This window comes from Arachis duranensis, unplaced genomic scaffold (genome assembly GCF_000817695.3).
Source record: "Arachis duranensis cultivar V14167 unplaced genomic scaffold, aradu.V14167.gnm2.J7QH unplaced_Scaffold_104698, whole genome shotgun sequence".
Taxonomy (NCBI): domain Eukaryota; kingdom Viridiplantae; phylum Streptophyta; class Magnoliopsida; order Fabales; family Fabaceae; genus Arachis; species Arachis duranensis.
Genome location: NW_026263741.1, coordinates 1 through 20,656, shown reverse-complemented (window position 1 = coordinate 20,656; position 20,656 = coordinate 1). Strand labels below are relative to the sequence as shown.

At 45.2% G+C, this 20,656-nt stretch overlaps 1 protein-coding gene across 1 annotated transcript; it reads right to left on the bottom strand.

Annotated features, from left to right (window-relative positions):
• Positions 1 to 1,223: 1,223 nt before the first annotated feature.
• On the bottom strand, positions 1,224 to 4,650 carry LOC107472449 (uncharacterized). The gene is made up of 2 exons (XM_021134521.2): positions 4,483 to 4,650; positions 1,224 to 3,634 (listed from the first exon to the last, which is right to left on the bottom strand). Exon 2 carries the CDS (start codon positions 3,251 to 3,253, stop codon positions 1,370 to 1,372), a length of 1,884 nt encoding a protein of 627 aa, XP_020990180.1. The 5' UTR covers positions 3,254 to 3,634; positions 4,483 to 4,650; the 3' UTR covers positions 1,224 to 1,369.
• Between the last annotated feature and the right edge of the window lie 16,006 nt (positions 4,651 to 20,656).

Genomic DNA, 20,656 nt, shown 5'->3' with positions numbered 1-20,656 from the left:
CAGCGCAACCACTACCTGAAATGAGTGACTAATAATAACACCCAGTTCAGACAGGGCCGCCTCGTAGCATTTGGCTACCCCGCTATCGGCAATGACAACGTCATCACCGACGAGAAAGTTGCGACCGAGTACCGCCAGGCGCTTAGTGATCTAGGAGTGGATATTTCACTACCCAAATCCCTGATCTCTAAGACTGGTGGTGCTGAGTTTGCGAAGCGCTTCCGATGTCATCATACGAGAAAGGATTTATCTCCAATCTCCATGAGAAACATGACTAACACCCACCATCCACATGGGCTCTACGCCGTTCTGAACCTTTATAAGGTAAAACGGTTTAGTACCTTCTGTCGATTGGCGGGTGCTGGTTACTGGACGCTTTCGCGCTTAAATAAAACTCTGTCGCCTAAGTACCAGCGACTTAAAGCGATATGGGATAAACGCAACTTACCTTTTGAACTATGGCTTGGGCGGCTTAGACCACTCAATCCTTATCTACGTGGGCATCTTATTGATTACCTACGTAAGGCTTTTAAGCCTACAGATCTCAAGCTGTGCCCTCCCGAGTTATATAATGATGATTGTCGAGAGTTGCTCGCTGAGATTACTGTGGTTAAGGGTTGGGTACGTCAGTGGCTCAAGTACGTTCAATGGTACCATACGATCGCACTTGACCCTGAAGTTTCAGTCGAAGCCTTCTTTAAAGCGCCCGTCGTAACTAGTAGTTGGAAAGCTACTAGGGAGGATCCACAGTTAGTTAGATTTGGTTTAATGTGGAAACTCTACGATGAGGTTGCTAAGAGGTCCCTGAACTACAGCCCACCTGCCTTAGTTCGGGTAGGGGGCCTATCCTCCTGTGAGGTGTCTCTGGTACTGAGTACCTTTTGTATGCTTCTGGGCTTAACCGGCCTAGAGCAGGGAGAGGAAGCATTCACATTAATTGTGATTGTAGACTTTCCCGAGCCATCGGTCATAAGACTTTGGGCATCCAGGATTGTCAAGAGGAAGTATGATATTCTCGTTGAATTAAGACGGAAGGTCGATACTGCGCAAAAAAAATCAAAGAGGAATCGAACCTCTTCCTGTTTTTTTTTGTAAAAAAACTTGAATCCATTTGATTTCCCTCCCCCCTTCCCCCGTTATTTTAGCTGCAACGGCCTAAATTGAGTACAATGCTTCCTTCTTTTCTTCGATTGAATGAAGTCCCCCTGCAGTGGAATCATGAATTTGACTCGAACCAATATCTCTGACTTTCCCTTTAGTCGATCATGATGGGAAGACCCCGCTGCCCAGGATCTCGGGACCCCTCCCCCCTTTCTAATGAGGGGAAATTTCGCGTTTTCTACTGACTCTATAATATATATTTTTTATTTTAGCCCCTCCTGAAAAGCATCCTTTCTTGCAAATTCCTGATGGTTTCCCAGTCCCGTTGGCGAAGTTTGTCGCGTATAATGAGGAGATTCTCCAAAGAATCTTCCCCAGTTTTTGTCCGCGGGTTGCCGAGGGCCCACGCCCCCCGGTTCAACCAATCACCAGTTGGATCATGAGCAGACATTTCCATGGCGATATCTGCTTTGACCTCAAACAGGTCTTCGGCATCAAGATGAGCAATACGGAGTTCTTCTGCGGAGGCAAAGGGATTTTCCTCCAAAAGCCGCGTCCGGATCGACAGAACCGAGTCCCCCCCAATGACCTCCGCCTCGTTATACGGAAAGTGGGCCACATGAGATGGACCGGCTTCCGCTTCCCCGGAAGCTACAGGATTAGCGGGAGGCACTGCTTGTTCTGCTGGGATAGGCGTTACTGATGTGCTACTCCCGGGGGAGTTCGCAGCATGCTCAAAATGCGTCCACACGCCCGAGGGCGAAGAGACGCCCGACGGTTCCTGCGAGGTGCTCCCCAGTAACGACGTCCAGCCGGTACTGGACGACCCATTTACGGAGGGGGAGGACGCACACAAAGCACTCAATGGCGAGAGGGCCCCGCCCATGGAGTATAACAGAGCTAATGATGGTATAGCAATGAACATCGGGATGATACTAGGAAATTTGGATACCCGAGAACCATAATCTTTACTAGGAACAGCTTCTACGACGATAGGCGTAAAGGCATGATTAGTTCCACAAATCTCACTGCACTGACCATAGTAAACCCCTTCTCGTTGTACCGAAATAGAGATCTGATTTAAACGACCAGGTACAGCATCACATTTGACACCTAAGGAAGGTACAGCCCAACTATGAGGTACATCAGCAGGTGTTACAATAATACGTAGATGAGTTTTGGCTGGTACAACCACTCTATTGTCCACTTCTAATAAACGTGATTGACCCAATTCTAGATCATCTTCTGGAATCGTATAACTGTCAAAAGTGAGTGACTGTTCATCGGAACTGTTATAGTCTGAATACTCATAAGTCCGATACCATTGATGTCCAATAGCTTTGATAGTAATGGCTGGATCTACTACTACCTCGTCCATTGAGTATAACAGAGCAAATGATGGTATAGCAATGAACATCGGGATGATACTAGGAAATATGGTCCGAAGAATCTCGATAGTAGTTCCATGAACAATCCTTTGCGGGATTGGGTTTTTTTGATAGTGGAAATGCCATAAAGCGCGAACCAAGATCCGTGATACGAAAACCAAAATCAGAATGAGGAAGAAAAAGATATCGTGATGTAAATCGATTATTCCTTGCATCATAGGACTTGCTGCGTCTTGAAATCCTAATTGCCATGGCTCCGCTGCATCACACAAAGCTGCTTTATCGGGTAATATACCCAACCTATTCGATAGATCCAGGGCATCCTTATAGGCTTCACCTTCTATTTCGTTTTTGTTCAAATCATCTAACAGGTGCTCCAGAAAAGGGATATTGTTGCTTTCGCCATGTAAAGCTTCGGCCGCACTCAGAACGTCTTGGTCACTCTTGTTAGTCATCAACTCTCCCAATTTATCGTGTATATCAGATTGAAGCTCTACTATACGTTCACTGTCCGGGTTAAGACCCGGATGATCCTCATCAATACCATGAGTCTCGTAATTATAATTAGAAGGAGCCGGCTGCTCCACCTCAACATCACTTGCTATGGAAGGTAATGAGGGGACAGATGGAACCGAGTCGGCTGGTAAGGGTGGCAGGTCAGAAGGGACCGATGGAAAATCATTCCACATAGAAGCTGTATCACTCGAAGTTGAGTTAAGACTCTTCTCATCAAATAAAGAGATGCGTCGAACGTTGTTAAACATAGTGATTGATCCAAAATAATTCCCTCCAGACAGACTGAACTCTGAACTCCGTCAAGCCTGTAGGAGTAGTGAAGAACTCTTGTGAAATGTGCTTGGTTGTTGACCAAAGAAAAGCATGGGAGTAGAAAGGCGGTCGAGTTAAGTAAAGACTCAAAACAATGAAATCCTGGAACACTATCTATATCTCTTTTTCCTCAAAGACAGAGCATTTTCGATCTTAGGCGAACGAGGGTTACCGGCTCTACGACCTCGCAAGGCGCTACTGTAGTGCTCTTTGGGCCTGCCGCTTTCTCAATCGAAAATGAAAACTGTCAAGATTAGCCTACTGAAGGATTCTTTCTATCACCTTACGTAATTTCTGGATGGATTTTCTGCCATCACCTACGCAATTTCAAAGTTGCATTTTGAATGAGAAAAGACACAGAATAAAGGCAATAAAGGCTGCAGATGGAGGGAGGGAAGGATTCATAGATGGCATCGAATCAGCCAGAGCCAGCTGTTAGCCTTACTGCATTCGCTGAAATAAGACTTTCATTGATACTTGAACATCAGACTGACCTAAAGAGAGAACTCGTACCATGATTAGCAGACGCTTCTCAACTCTATCGATTTCAAGCAGACGAGTTGAACATTTCCTTACCTTGCAAAGCAATAGCGCTAGCCAGGTCAAAAGCCCATTTTCCAGGATTCTGTGGGCAGTTTCCGCTTCCCTTATATATTCTTAGCCAACGCTTATCTCATCCCTACGCATCTCACATTCCTCAGAACTCTTTTCTTAGGATTCACAGGTCTTGCTTGATTTCCCTTCTCCCGTATTATTGGTGCGGCGGGTAATAATAATAACCATGTCCCTTCTTCCCCTCGTAAGGGGCCCCCTCCTCCTCTCACTCGCTGACCGAACAAAGAGTTCGTTGTCGGGCGATCCCGTTGATGAGGTTGCTTGCGTCGGTGAATTGACTTCGAGGAAAGCAATAGTTGCCGTGTACGAATTGGGTGAAACAGCTTTTCATGTAAATGAGAAGGGCTATGTTTCGGTTTCTCCGGGGTGAAACGACTGTGAAAGAGGGGCTTTAGCCTATCTATATAGTATACTGTAGTGGAGGCCCCGGTAAAGGCCAAACCAAACAATCTCCACGGGCGCTAATAGCTAAAGAAGGAGCCCTTGCCCCGGTATTGAGAAGGAAAGCAACCGAGTCGATGGCGAGAACCCCGAACTTTTCTGCCATCACCTACGCAATTTCAAAGTTGCATTTTGAATGAGAAAAGACACAGAATAAAGGCAATAAAGGCTGCAGATGCTCGGGATGAAGATTATGAGCCTGATGAGCGTGATCGATAGCCCGATGCTCGTGGTAGAGATGAAGAGCTACCTCTTCTATTGGTTCAGTAGTTGATTCATTAGTCGAATCCGTTTTTGATTATGCAATAGATTAAGAGAAAAAGTGCACCCTGCATCAATAGCAAATCCAGTAGCATAGGCAGTTGATCCATCCATTGAAAAAAATCCTACGTAATGCCGATGCATGAACCCCTCTCGGCCCCCAAAGGTCCGAAATCACCGTACGCACTCCTCCATATCCCACTCTGGAGGTAGGGCACGAGAATCTTCTATTTTTTCTTGAGTGGAAGTAGGAATGGAGTGGCTCATGCCAGACCGGAGAAATCCTACTTATCGGCTAGCTCAATCGCAAATCGGGCATCCCCATGATAGATTTAGCCAGCTTCTTAGCTCAGCCTCATGCAGACCTTCGGGACTCGCCATTCTCACTTCTATTTTTATGAATTCTAGATATAGGATTCCATTTCGTCTCCACAAGTTAGCCTGTCTGCCTGCAAGGCCCAATCGAAGCTGATTGTCCCCGTGGCGGATAGCGCCCCTTCACTCACTTGTGGTTTCGCTACTCTCCTAAACGGGAAAAAGCAAGGGCTTACCTTAGAAGCTCTTTTTAAGTTTCCTTTTCACTAAAAAGAAAGGGCCTTCTAGCGATAGAGACTAACAAGGGAACTTACCAATACTAAAGGCGGATCGATCAGGCTGAAGTGTAGCATCTCAAGCTTATCTTTCTTTTGCACCCGCCTACCCTGTACTGCCGAACGTTTGCTACAGTTAGATTATTCTAATATATATAATAAACCGATTCGATTCAAGTGATTGAAACACAGGACCCTTTTCCACAGTTACAGGACCGTTGCGACAGTTGTTGATACCGAAAAAGTTTCCCTCAGACATCTCGACCGGGAAGTAGCATATCTTTCAAGAAAAAAATTCGGAAAAAACCAACCCTAAAAGCTATCTTGAATAAAAGAAGGGAACCTTATTCGTGGACAGATGAGCGTTTGCGACCGTTTACAAGAGTTAATACCGAAACAGACAATTCCAGATGCCCTCAGACAGATACCACTAAACAAGTAAAGGACAACGGACAGTATTCGTGGATATAGCGGGAAGACCTACTATCATTCAAGGAAGCGGACCGTTGACGACAGCGGGATGGACAGATGCTACTCAAAAAGCCGATTATCGCATGTTTTTAGAGGCCGTACTTGACCCATCCGACCCCTGTAGTCGCGATTTCGCAAATAAAATAGACCTTTCCGGACCTTTTCCTCATGGAACGATAAGACCGATGCCACTATCGCCTCTTGGCTTTGCTTTAATAGAAAATATTCGACTGGCTGGAAGGAACGTTATACGACTTTTTGACTTTGCAAGAGTAGTTTCATCGGTGGAAGGGAGGGAGAAGGTTGTTCGACTGAAGCCCGACCTCTATGATCTGAAATGAGTGCGGAAATGTCCCTTTAAGAAAAGGATCTTTACAGAAAAAGAGCTCAGAGGTTTAGTCAGCTATTGTCCTATTTTCTTTTTTCTTCTCGATGAGAGGCTTCCCCAACAGCACTGGTTTGTCAACCTCCATGGTCTTTCCCAATCCAATCTTTTTCTATTACTGACACCTGGAGCCAGCAACAATTGCTAAAGCAACTCCCGAACCTAATTCCTAAGGTCACATACCTGTCGCATAAAAAGAAAATGCATATATAGTTGGAATCTCCAATAGGGCAGGCATTAATATGAAAAGGTTGACTTTCCAGCTGGGACATCATCCACAGCTAGATCTTAGAAAGAAATTGCCCATCATTTGCACATCGATACGTGCCTGCTACGCTTCCCCCTTGTCGGACTAGGAGCTCTACTAGGCTTGACCGTGGGAAATTGCTTTAGTAGATCGAAAGGGCAAAGAGAGCCACCCGGTCATCATGGATAAAACTACCACTCTTTCAATTGGCGTCTAACCATCTTCTTCTCACTAGGGCCGGGGTTGGTCTTTCTAATCAATCAGAAAATTCACCGGTGGATTGATTGATCTAAACCAAAGACTTGATTATAGGAGAAAGGCGTTCTCATACCTTGATACCCCTTTGTGGAAACCTAGAACAGAAGAAAGTCTCTTTAGGATTAGGATGGCTCTGTCCTAGCTAGACCGAGTCACAACTACTTATTATATTCTAGAAGACTCGGGCACACTTCCCTATACTTCTCCTAAGTGACATCAAAATCCTCTTTCAGCCGATTCGAAAGCAGCAATAGATGAGATTTGGAATCAGACAGAGGGTTCACGCCTCACCCTTCAAAGGGGGGACTGGGGAGTTAAGACTTCCTTGCTCTTAGGCCCCTTTAAGGCTTAGGGAAGGGGCCAATAAGATCAGGAAGAAGGAGATTGGATCCCTCCCCTTCCATATGGTTGTTAGCTCTTCTGTGTCGTGTCAAGCCAGTTCATGAATGAATGGCAATCATGAGTGTAAATCGGCTTGTTAGGGTCCGGTCGTGGCCAAGCCTCGAATCGAATCCTGGATCAACGCCCTTTTTCGCTTAACCCATTCGTTCAGAGTCGACAACTGCAGATAGGCCTCTCCCCAATGCAAGGCAAGGTGAGTTTGTCGGGCATGACGTGCTTGTGCCTATCCCTTTTCAGAAATAATAGATTGCAGCTAATCCAGTTGATCCTGTATAGGCGGAGGTGAGGACGGGGGGCGAAGCAAATTGAAGTTTATCCTAAACTAAAGAAGTCCAAGTTTTCGTTTTTTCCGGGTATGAGGCAAAGCCAGAAGTGGTTTATCCAGGCTGGTTGAACCCCCGAAAGAAGCACCAATAGCATAAATAGCTATCATGGTTGGAGCGGAGCATAGATAGCAAAGGTATGGGTAGAGGTCAAATGCACACATCTACCAGGTAGGTGGTGAAAAGAATTCCATACCCGCCTAAAATAACTTAAGCCTAAAACGAAGTAAGAGGCCGGGTCAACAATCTAATAGGTTGCGTTCCCCCCATTCGAGAAGAGGAATCCTAGCTAGCTACTGGATGGAGGGCGGAGTAGAAAAGTCATTGCACAGGGGTAGCATCAAGAGAAGAGCGACTTCCACTTCATAGTTGCTTTCTCCAACTGAGAGGTAGACTGCTTAGTTGGGGCGGGAACTCATACTGCAATAAGAGGGTCTGCTAGACGAAAGATTAGCCTCGGACCCTATTCGCTCACATGCATGGATGAGAAGAAAGAGGATCTCGGGAGGGTCAAACTTTGGACCTCGGAAAGGGCCTCTGAAAGTGGGTATAGTCCCTCTTAGGAAAGGACATCGTGTGGTACTCTTTCATTGGCTAATGTGAATAGTAGGGGCTAAAGGCGAGTGAAGTGAGATCCGAGCTAGGTTAACTTCTTCTCTTATGAAATGGATAGTTAGAGGCGTGATCTATTCTATAAACAGATATCGGAACAGAGATTGAAAGCAGGAACCAGAGATCAAACTCCATAGTGTGAAATCCCGTGATTTGAGCCTATCAGTATGGGATATCATAGGCTTCCCTTGGTTCGCTCGGTGTAGGTATCACCTTGATGCGCGTAGCTATTGCCTTGATCCTTTGGTCTGCTCGGGTCATTCCATTGATACGCTCATCGGGCTCGTCGTTAGGGTCACCTTCTTATTAGATGTAATTTTATCCACCCTGGACTTTACTTTGGCCAGGGTGGCTCAAAGCCTTTTGCGGATCTCCGCCGCTGCAGGTCCTTTATTTAGGAATGCTAAATCTGAACCGATTTACAAGTCTTCTTAGTTTGCATCTATTCCTTCATCCCTTGAGTACAAAGGGATAGCTATTCAAAGCAAAGAGAAAGTGGTGAGAAGATCGGGATCTTCTGAGATGGAACTCAGCTGTTCACGTCTTTTTCGGGAGAAAAGTGACCCGAGGCTGTGACTTTCCTTGGAAGCGTACTCAATTCACTTCAGTTTGACCATCTTACTTTCCTGTGCGTGCTATCTATAAGAAGGAATAGCCGCCTTTTTCTACTCTGCTTTTCTCCAAGTATTCACTCAATAATCTTTCGCCCTGGGTGTGAGATCGATCGCCCTACTTATTTCTTCTTTATCGCCCGGGTACGTCAGTCATGCCCCGCTTAAGCTTAAAGAGCCAAGCCATAGCTTCCTTTCTGTGCCCCTAGAAGGTGCGAAGCGATTCTTTAACCGAAGCAAAGTTACTAACTAGAGGAAGGGCTACCAGAGGGGGCCGCTCAAGGCGACGAAAGACCAGGCTATCCCCAGAAAAAGGCTATGGGGAACGAAGGGTCTAAGGTTGGAGCTACTGATAGTTACTAACTTTCACGTGGACAAACCGTCTCTTGCCAGAATAGGGGGTTACAGAAGTAGGCAAAGAATAGTAGCAGTCCGTCTTTCCTTCGATTGGAGATTGGCTTGGTAGTTCAGAGTAACCGAGGAGAGGTTGAGAAGAAGACAATGAATGGAATGGTCCGGCAGTCGCTATAGAATATCGACTTAGTCTTAGTTCAGCTAGTCTTATTAATTAGATCACCTGTGCGTGCCTTATAAAGAGAGGGAAGTCCGCCGTCTTGTACTGATCCCCTTCGGCAACTCGGCCGGTGGAAAAGGTTCTATTGAAAAAGGTCTTTCGGTTTCCTCTAAGTTCATACGTCCACTCAGAATGGTTACTGGACAAGACTGAGGTAGCCAGCAGCTTTATTGTTTTATTGTCTGGTCATAAAACCCACAAGGAGTTCCGGGTGGTCTTTCCACCTCAATATAACCACAGCAAACCCGGGAACTTCCTGCCAGTGTATCCCGTATCCCTTCCTGGGTGAGAATCCTTTGAACTATACTAAGCCCTTTCGAGAACCCTCTTTAGGCCCCCGTCTTCTTAGTATCCTGTGCCTGTAAGAAACAGAATTCCCCAATTCAAACTCGGAGAAGGAGGCAAGTGGATTCCCCCCTTGGGGCTACGAAACTAGGCTATTCAAACCAACTAGTCTAGCCAAGCCTTTGAAACCAAAAAAAGCAGTGCCAGATGCCGATTCTATAGCAGCGGATTCTCGGACTCTATCTAAGTAAATTCCTGGCCTTAGCCTGCAAAGAGCCTATTCTATCGCTCTAGTCCCGTAACCAGGAGACTATTAGACCTATTCTGGGCATCCATGTCCTCCTTCCTAGCAACCTCTTTGTTCCTTCAAAGAGCCAATGCCAGCGACTCCTGTAAGCCATAAAGCGACGGGCTAACCGGCACTCCTCCCTTCCTCCTTGTCGGCAGATCGTTTGCTGTGAAGTTTCATGTCGGATTGCACACTAGCTTTGCCTTTCAGTCGAATGAGTTTCACTATTCGTTTCAAATGAGTGTAACTATGTGAAACTAAGGGAGAGGAACTGCCGCATACAAAGCCCATATGGTAAGGTTCTCTTCGAAGGTGAAAAACAACAGCTTGCCCGCTGAGAAGCCTTGACTTCTATTCGGGGCTATGGAGCGCGAACTTTCACTCATGAGCTGTGGGATATGGAAAATGGGAAGTGTTTTAGCCAGGTATGAATGAATAGATTGATTGTCGGTCGAATGGTCTCGGTTCTAGAATGATCAATAGCCTTCTCACCATACTTCGAAGTATGAGGCAGAAGTACTAAAACAACCACAATATGCACCACTTCCTAACTCTATGCATTATTCATTCCATTGGTCTGGATTACTCGGGTTTTCGAAACTATAACAAATTGGATTGTAAGTATGCTTTTCGTAAGGCGTCTTTCAACGCTTTATTTCTGAGGGTCTACGCCATACCCTTTGCCCGGTCACCGGCCTTCTTGATCTTCTTGCACTGTTGGGAGATGCAGCCTCAATGAGTTGAACTATGTTCAACGAATCCCTCTCCCGTTGGTCGAGTCACTTCGTACCTTCTCTTCTGCCATACTTGCTCTATACATTATATATGTCCTAGGGGTGTTGTATAACAGCTTGCTGCTGATCCCATTCGCGCATGAAGGCTACTAAGGCGTCAAACGACCCTTTGGACGATCGATCTCCCTTCCCCTCTTTCAAGATCAGATCGAGAGTTCCAACAGAACGAGCATTCGCTCTACTTCTTCTTCCCTCTTCAAGCTGCCGAATATAGATGGACGGACTCAGTCAACGGGACTCACAACGATCCAATAGAACGAGAAATTCGACGTTTGTTAAGCTGGTCAAATCTTAAGAACAGGATAATACTTGATGATGGAAATGAGTCCCCAGGGACTTTCTTCTTTATCGCCCGGGTACGTCAGTCATGCCCCGCTTAAGCTTAAAGAGCCAAGCCATAGCTTCCTTTCTGTGCCCCTAGAAGGTGCGAAGCGATTCTTTAACCGAAGCAAAGTTACTAACTAGAGGAAGGGCTACCAGAGGGGGCCGCTCAAGGCGACGAAAGACCAGGCTATCCCCAGAAAAAGGCTATGGGGAACGAAGGGTCTAAGGTTGGAGCTACTGATAGTTACTAACTTTCACGTGGACAAACCGTCTCTTGCCAGAATAGGGGGTTACAGAAGTAGGCAAAGAATAGTAGCAGTCCGTCTTTCCTTCGATTGGAGATTGGCTTGGTAGTTCAGAGTAACCGAGGAGAGGTTGAGAAGAAGACAATGAATGGAATGGTCCGGCAGTCGCTATAGAATATCGACTTAGTCTTAGTTCAGCTAGTCTTATTAATTAGATCACCTGTGCGTGCCTTATAAAGAGAGGGAAGTCCGCCGTCTTGTACTGATCCCCTTCGGCAACTCGGCCGGTGGAAAAGGTTCTATTGAAAAAGGTCTTTCGGTTTCCTCTAAGTTCATACGTCCACTCAGAATGGTTACTGGACAAGACTGAGGTAGCCAGCAGCTTTATTGTTTTATTGTCTGGTCATAAAACCCACAAGGAGTTCCGGGTGGTCTTTCCACCTCAATATAACCACAGCAAACCCGGGAACTTCCTGCCAGTGTATCCCGTATCCCTTCCTGGGTGAGAATCCTTTGAACTATACTAAGCCCTTTCGAGAACCCTCTTTAGGCCCCCGTCTTCTTAGTATCCTGTGCCTGTAAGAAACAGAATTCCCCAATTCAAACTCGGAGAAGGAGGCAAGTGGATTCCCCCCTTGGGGCTACGAAACTAGGCTATTCAAACCAACTAGTCTAGCCAAGCCTTTGAAACCAAAAAAAGCAGTGCCAGATGCCGATTCTATAGCAGCGGATTCTCGGACTCTATCTAAGTAAATTCCTGGCCTTAGCCTGCAAAGAGCCTATTCTATCGCTCTAGTCCCGTAACCAGGAGACTATTAGACCTATTCTGGGCATCCATGTCCTCCTTCCTAGCAACCTCTTTGTTCCTTCAAAGAGCCAATGCCAGCGACTCCTGTAAGCCATAAAGCGACGGGCTAACCGGCACTCCTCCCTTCCTCCTTGTCGGCAGATCGTTTGCTGTGAAGTTTCATGTCGGATTGCACACTAGCTTTGCCTTTCAGTCGAATGAGTTTCACTATTCGTTTCAAATGAGTGTAACTATGTGAAACTAAGGGAGAGGAACTGCCGCATACAAAGCCCATATGGTAAGGTTCTCTTCGAAGGTGAAAAACAACAGCTTGCCCGCTGAGAAGCCTTGACTTCTATTCGGGGCTATGGAGCGCGAACTTTCACTCATGAGCTGTGGGATATGGAAAATGGGAAGTGTTTTAGCCAGGTATGAATGAATAGATTGATTGTCGGTCGAATGGTCTCGGTTCTAGAATGATCAATAGCCTTCTCACCATACTTCGAAGTATGAGGCAGAAGTACTAAAACAACCACAATATGCACCACTTCCTAACTCTATGCATTATTCATTCCATTGGTCTGGATTACTCGGGTTTTCGAAACTATAACAAATTGGATTGTAAGTATGCTTTTCGTAAGGCGTCTTTCAACGCTTTATTTCTGAGGGTCTACGCCATACCCTTTGCCCGGTCACCGGCCTTCTTGATCTTCTTGCACTGTTGGGAGATGCAGCCTCAATGAGTTGAACTATGTTCAACGAATCCCTCTCCCGTTGGTCGAGTCACTTCGTACCTTCTCTTCTGCCATACTTGCTCTATACATTATATATGTCCTAGGGGTGTTGTATAACAGCTTGCTGCTGATCCCATTCGCGCATGAAGGCTACTAAGGCGTCAAACGACCCTTTGGACGATCGATCTCCCTTCCCCTCTTTCAAGATCAGATCGAGAGTTCCAACAGAACGAGCATTCGCTCTACTTCTTCTTCCCTCTTCAAGCTGCCGAATATAGATGGACGGACTCAGTCAACGGGACTCACAACGATCCAATAGAACGAGAAATTCGACGTTTGTTAAGCTGGTCAAATCTTAAGAACAGGATAATACTTGATGATGGAAATGAGTCCCCAGGGACTACGACTGATGGAAGACTCTCTAGGAGCAGACCCAGTCTTTCCTTTTGATCGGGGATTTCCCCACTCACTGCTTAAAGGGCAGACACATTTTAGACTTTTGTTCCTCTGCGGCCTATGGTTCTGACTAGCCCCCGTTCATCCATAATATCCTATACCCGAAATGGTTTGCTGGGTGTTTCAGGAATGGCAATACCTTTTCAATTCAAGTCGAGCCCGACTCATCTTCTCTTCGTCCTTGACCTTAGTTAGAAATTGGTGTCAAAGCCTGTCCTCAAGCACAGAACGGATACTGGAAGGTGAACGAACAACAACCATTTTCGTCTTTCCAATAGCCAGTGGAAGGTCGAAAAGGCCGGTATGAAATCCTCTTGCCGCAAGGATCGGAAATGACTAATAGAATCAGGTGCACGGAGTTGGATTCCCATGGGCGCAAGCTAGGGGCATTACTTATCTAAATGATCATCTTTGGCGAGTGGGAGTGTTTGCGACCAAAACCTAGTCTAAAGTGTTCAATGCTTATGCTTATGTTAAAAGGATCTTAGGGGCTATCTTCCTATCATTCCCATTTTTGAATCCCTTGCTCAGCGAGTGAGCAAGAGCCATTCTCGATGCAAAGCGCTTATTCTCTTGATTGACTGTGTCACCTTCCTTATCCTCTGGAGTCGCATTGGTAAGGTAAGCAACTGCATTTCGAGCGTCAAGCATAGCCTTGTACTAGGATCTTTCCGCATTGTACTATCGAAGAAGGAATAGAAAGGTAGGGGAAAAAAGCATCTTAGCATTAGCTTCTTGATTCTCCTCTTATAGAGTCATCTTCAAGGCCAGCCAAGCCCTTGTTGAATTTCATTCTCTTATTAGTTCTATTCCATTCCTAAGGAAGGCTATAATGGGCTAACGAATAAGCTAACATGCTATCAGTCCTACCAGATACTCCGGATCTCGTGCTGTAAGTATAAAAGCCTGGTTTGGCAGGAAGTGCAGTAGGTTTGTTTTGAAGTCCCAGCACGGCAGCACACACAGTGGAATTCTTGGGCTAAGCAAGCAGTACAAAATCAATCCATTATACCGTATTTCCTGGGTCTGAAAGAGGTTGCGAGAGATCTGTCTCATGTCATGGCATGGAAATAGTAAATGCCGCGGATCGTCTGCTTCAGCTAATGTGCTTCAATAGTCGAAGAAAGAGAAAAAGCTAATCATTGATCCGAAAGTGCCACAGTCTCCTCTCTGCAGCCTATTCCCTATTCTCTTCCTTGCGTGGTATATCTTAACTAGGCTAATAAGGGCAAAAAAAAAGGCTTTGGACATTTGCTTCTTTCAAAGAGCGGATATGCCGCTAATCCAAGTCCCAAAAAGAAATCGCTTTCACAGTAGAAGCCCTCCTTAAAGGATTCCATAGGCATTAAGGATAAGTAAGATGCCTAGCCTGGATGACTGTCTCGACTCTCTTCCTTCCTGCTGTCTTGGTGAAGACTGTGGTAGTGGTATCGGTTCTTTGCTTGGTTGATTGAATATCTCTTTCATTGCCTCCCGAGCCCGAGAGTAGCTTTAGTCTTAATCCGCCTTTAGGGAGTGAAGTGAACCGGGGGTGAAAGAATCGGTTTAGAACGTATCCGCTCTTTTAGCCATATCCGCTGCTAGAGTAACCGCTCGTCCTTTCTTCCTAGATGCTTTTCATAGCTATCCGAGGATCCTTTAACTGCCGATGCCGAACAAGGGTATTCGCTAAGCAAAAGACTGACGAACAGACAGTAATGCAATGGGTAAGTCCTTAACCCAGACAGTTAAGTTGATAACATTTACAGCGGGCCCTATCTCTTTAATATTGCACTGCACTGATCGAAGAGGAATTAGATTTAAGACAGTAAATTTCCCATCATTTGCACTTAATTCGTATTGGATTCCGCTTTTTCTAAGAGGGGCGTAGCGCTTTGATTTTGAGGAAAAGTTTCTATCGAAGGAAGCTTCCCTGGTAGAGCTGCTATAAGATAAGCTCTTTTTCCATTTAGTTTAGAGAGAGTAGCTTTCCACGGTCTGGGTCTTCGGGGTCTGCTATTCCTTTCCTCTAATGACTAAATTTAAAACCTACCGAAATGGCTCTTTAAAGAAGGGCTTTATTCACAGGAAAATTTTGTTTGGAGAGGCATTTGATTCTAAGCCAGTCCAGTCTATTTATCATCCCACCACTCACCCAAGCAAGCTCAGGAGTTCAGGTGCTACAGATTAGCTGCTTGAAGCCCGATCGTCAGTAACTTCCACCGAAGAGATATTGTTTTTGTCCTTATCGGGTTCCAGTCCAATCTTCTGCTGCTGCCCCCGGCCTCTACTTAATTTAAGACTTTCTGGTCAGGCTTACACAAGTCTAATTCTTCCGCTACCGATATTGGATCTGAGCCTTCCTTGAAAGAATCGCAAACAAAGAGTAAATTGCTTAGCTTATCGAGATCGCCCCTTCTTTGTTCGCTAGGCTTTCGCGCTAGTCATGAATCCCTAGCTTGGTTCCTGGGGTATCTTGATTCTCTTTAGGATGATGTAAGGGTCGGAAACTACTCCCTTTGGGGAATAAGGAATCGATCCTCAACGTCTTTGGTTCCCTTGATAGAGGTGAAGATTCCATCTTAGCCAAGGACCCCCAAGATCTCATCCTCCCCCCTTCATCTTGATCTTGACAGAGGAACATGAATAGGGTTGGGTCTATTGTAGCTTCACTCCTTGGGATAAGTTATCCAAACGAGTGGAATAAGTTGAACGTAGTGAAACGAAAAGCTCTATACGTATAGTCGAGATCTTGAGTCGAGTCCTCTCCTTCAATCCGTTGCTTGTTCGGTCTGCTCTGCTTGTATCAGCATAGGCCGTTGGTTGTTTAGCTAGGGAAGTTTATTCGATCTATTGGCAATTTCTAAGGTGTTCTCTCATTTTCCAAAGTCTCGAAAAAAAAAACGTTATTTGCTATGGATTGAATGAGAAGTGCATTTCAATTCAAAAGATCGATTTCCTGCTTCTGCAAAGGGTGGAAAGGGCTCATCGGTTAAGCTATCCACGACACGAATACCTCTTTCCTCTAAATATCTATTTTCCTTTTCCCGGTCTTTTGTCTTGTAACAGCAGTCGCATCTGGAATCTAAAATCTAGCTCTTAGCTGGTCTGGTCCAACCCCTCTTCTGTCTGATGACAATCGGGAAGAAAGTAAGTAAGCAATCCAAGGGATGACTTTTCTTTTATTATAATAAAAATCACACTTCTATTTTCTCGCCTGTTTAGGAAACTGGAATTCCTTTAGTAAGATAGCTCATGAATGAAGCTTTCAAACCAGTTCCTGATTTCAGGAGTTTTAGGAGTGCATATGAGTTCATGAGTGCATGAGTCAAGGCTTCCTATCGAATATTTTCTATTAAAGCAAAGCCAAGAGGAGAAGTATACCAGTCCGGCGCAATCAGTTATCAACCAAACCATTCCTTTAGTTTTGCAACTGGATAGTCTCCCCTTTATTGAATCAAAAATTCTCCTGTAAAGACCATAGCAAAGGCTTTCCTTTTGACGACCAAGTTACAATGTATCTCTCTGGGGATGCGAAGAATATTTGAAACTACTTTCAAACCATCACACGGCAACTACCGTAAGAACATAATGGAAGGGATTCTATGCGCATACGTGAAAGAACAAGCAAGTCCCTCCGCTTGGGTTAGGAAAGGTCTTCCCCATTCTCTTGGCCTTCGGGTTATAAGAATACTATTACTAGCTTTACCCTAAGAGCTACTCTTTCATTAAACTGCTTTTGAATACTACATGGTCCTCTCAAACGCCGAGGGCTTCCTTTCAATTGCTTGGCCATTAGTGCCTTCTCAGTAAATTCCCATATAATTTCACGGAAAACGAACAAGTAACAGAAGTAGTGACCCACCCGTTGCCTTACCCCCCACCAATAACTAGGATTGCTCCCTTCTCCAAGATACGTATGCGAGAGTGCCAACTCGACCGTTTTGGGACTTTCCGGGGCGAGGTAGAGGGTTACAGAAACGACAACTTTAGATTCCTCTATGAGGCTCTCATAGCCTAGTAATGAAATGATCAATCACTTCATTCCAAATGCGTTCCTCAATCAAAGGGAGAATCACCAACAAGAACTTCGCCACCTCTCTGGCCATGCCTCACCGCCCTTGCTTCGACCCATTTGTCTCAGCAGTATTCGGTAGCGGGGTCATCACTATCAGTAGTCACGCAAAAAGTAGCAACGACGCCCTTTGGCGAAGGGTCTTCCAAGCCCTGAGATCGCGGAGTGCTGCGCGCTTCCTTAATAGGAGTTATACACTGACTAGAGCTACAAAAGAAAAGAGCTAACCCAGAGCAACAAAAGAGGCCGGGCCGGGTCCCTCTCTCTCGATGGGGTGCCTTTCACTCTGCTTTGTGAACACTTTATCGAAGGTAGGATTTCAGGTTTTTTGCCAAGCTATGAATCGAAGAGATCAATCAATTTTTTATTTGATGTTCCATCGGCAAACACGACGAAAAAGGTAGCCGAACCAAAGTGCTAGCGTACAAGAAGGAGCTTTCGGCAGTGGTAGAAATACAAAAATGTTTCATCATCGAGATTCTTTCTGAACTCCCCTATGACCGAGAAGCTTTTTCCTACCGTGTATGGTGTAACGGCATCTCGTGCCAAGAAAAAAGAAGGGGGGAACCTGGCTCACAAACCGGGGGATCTGGGGGCTTTTGCCCGCTCATCATCAATAGAATTCTACTACTAGGTTAGTACCCATTCTGACTCTTGCTTAATAGAATTCATGCTCCGAGGGACATCGAAGACTTGGAACTAACAATATTCATTGCCTCACTACCATCTCTCTCGGAAGTAAGTTTCCCCGCCATCTTAGTGGTACTAGTCTAATAAACTTTAACTTGAACTGCCAAGACTCGGATTTTGGTAACGCTCTTATAGAATTACGTTGAACGTCCCTTTATGATATGCCTTTCCCGATCGGCGGGAACGGCGACTCTCGACCAGAAGGAAAAGAACGGACTAAAGCGAGGAGTTCATTAGCCATACGAAGGGGGACGTAGCCAATGGGCCAAGCCAAACTTACGTATAAAGCAAAAAGCATTGAAACTAACACGAGTGGGAGCAAGACTTGGAATCATAACAGAAAGCGCTACGGCTAGAGCTAATACAATTAGGCCAGAACGGAGTGACTTAGGTCCCATGCCATTTGATACCGTACTTGTAGAAGTAGGCATAAGAGCTCTATCAGCTAGCTCGTTCTGGTCTAGTTGCGCCATAAGAGAAGGGAGCAGGGGAGCCACTCTTTGGTCCAATAAAGAGACAGAAGGAGAGGAATGAGTTGAAGGAAAAGATACGTATAGTCAAGTCACTACGTATCTAAGTTCGAGTTGAACGTAGTGAAACGACTATCAAATCATCGTCTTTTCACTCGACTAATCATCTCAGCATCCATAGAATCTATCTAGATAGAGGCAGTCTGCCGATTCCTGCTTGGAGCTTCACTCGTACGCCCAAAGCCAACCCTTCGCTCTGAGTAGCCTTTTCAGTCATGAAGAAGCGGTTTCGAGAAAGGCTTTTCTTCCTTTTCTTCAGTCTTTGTCTCATTGCTTTGGAGTCTTTCTGTTGTAGGTTCGACTCGTCTGCATTTGTATGGTTCGGAACAATTCGTTGTCCGTCTTTCGGTTCCATCCTCTTACAATTTCAAACTCTTTTTTTCTTCCTATTGTCGAAATGCTTGAATTCGTTAGAACGAGAATAGCTCAAGTAGAATCTCTTTCTTTTTGGAGGGTTCCGGAATTGATAGAGTCAATCAATCTAAATTGAATATATATAATAGCCAAATCGTTATCTTATCTTTGTCTAGAGTAAGTTGGTGTGAATTCTACTACGGTAGAGGATCTACAATCATTAGCTCTGGTTCCTTTCTCAATATGGGCAAGTAGTGAGGTTTCACCCTTGAGAGCTACCCGTAGCAGTCGTAAGGTAAGGTTGGTTTTTACGTAAGGTTTAGCGCAGCCCTCTCTTTCGGAATAGTGAATCATCGGAAGACAGCTATTTCTGATTCTGATTGACTGTCTTGCCATCCTTTCTCAGCTATTGAATCCGCTCGTCCTTCATTCCTAGATTAATCCTCTTTGAGGAAGAGACTAGGCTGCAAGTGAGAGTGATAGAATCGACTCAGCTGTGAATGCTACCGATGCCGATATCGGAGCAGCTAAAAGAAGCAGTAAAAGTACAACCATCCAATAGCAATTCCATTGCACATTCATCTTCTTCTCTCAATTCCTTTTTTTTAAGCTATTAAGGTGCGTGCCGAGGACACTAGCGGATGCCCGAGCTGTGAGGGGGAACTACGATTTAAGACGATTTTCAATAGACGAAATCAGATCGTAAAATAGAGAAGTGCTGCCGCTCCTGAATCCTAAGTGGCTGCTTAGGTTGCATATAAATATCATAAAGTAACCTCTGATACAGTCATCTGCTAGGCAAGTGAGAAAGCAACTTTAGAAATCTTACGCTTAAGGCATCCAGGATAGATAAAAAGTCCCCCTATCTTTCTTTTATAGATCTATTTCTAGTCCTCCTTCAGTTGCAGAATAAATCTAAGCCTCTGGAGTTGCTAGCAAGCAAGGAGGAAGAATTCTATCAACTGGCAAGGAGAAAGGAGTATTTCAAGCATTTAAAGGAGCATTGATTTTGGGAAAGCTGGGGCCTAAGCCATTTTAAAGCCAAAAAAGTTCTAGCAAGCCGCTAAAGCGACTACGTTCCTCGAAAGGATGCTTTTCTTGAGCTTATTCTTGTCCCCAAGGGAAGTGGAGTGAAAAAGAGAGTACTTCACCACCATGCTTGGTTTGGTTGGTCTCCTAGCTCGATGGTACCGGATGGGTGTTAGTTCATATTCCAGGTGGTAGAGCCAGGAGAAGGAGGCCGGGGGGTAGCCGCCTGTCGTGAGTCTTAGGTTGGAGTATCCAACCTTTAGTCTGGATGTCTCGTGTCGATAGGTTAGGGAAGCTTCTAGAGCTTATTCAACCAATTCCCAAGGGTGGAAGTATTTAAGGTGAGCGTTAGCGAACTGTGGGAGTAGATAAGTGAATGGACCTACTTCTCCGGCTTTTGGGTATGCCATAGCAGCGCTACTTATCTGATATCCCTACAGAGGAAAGCCCATCTATCTCCGGATGCAAGCATTGATCTTGAATGGTGCAGTTATCATACCTCTTAGGAATCAAAACAAGTTTAATGACTCTAGATAAGAGTTTCTCACTATTTTCAGCAACAAAGAGACCAGTTGAGCTTAGCTAAAGACCAAGTTTTACGAATACCCAGTCCTCCACAATCTTTGGGAACCTCTTCCGGATGCAGACCTTTTCTATCAGAGCCATGACCCCAAAGGAAATACCCCGATCAATCTTTCTACAGATAGATTTTGAGCTTAAACCACTGAAATGACACGTTCCGATTCAGTCTGTTAGAACGGGAGGAGATATTGTTACTAGACGGGCTAGACAGACTGGCAGGAAAGATGGAGTTATCTATTTAACTGAACTGCATCTCGTGATAACCCAATCAAGCAATCCCAGCAAGGTTGTAGAGGGAAAGGAAGAAGAGAGGGAGGACTTTACGGGCTTAGATGAGAGTGGAGTTGAAGTAAGTTCGGCTGGATCGAGAGAATCTGGATAGGCATGATCGAAATA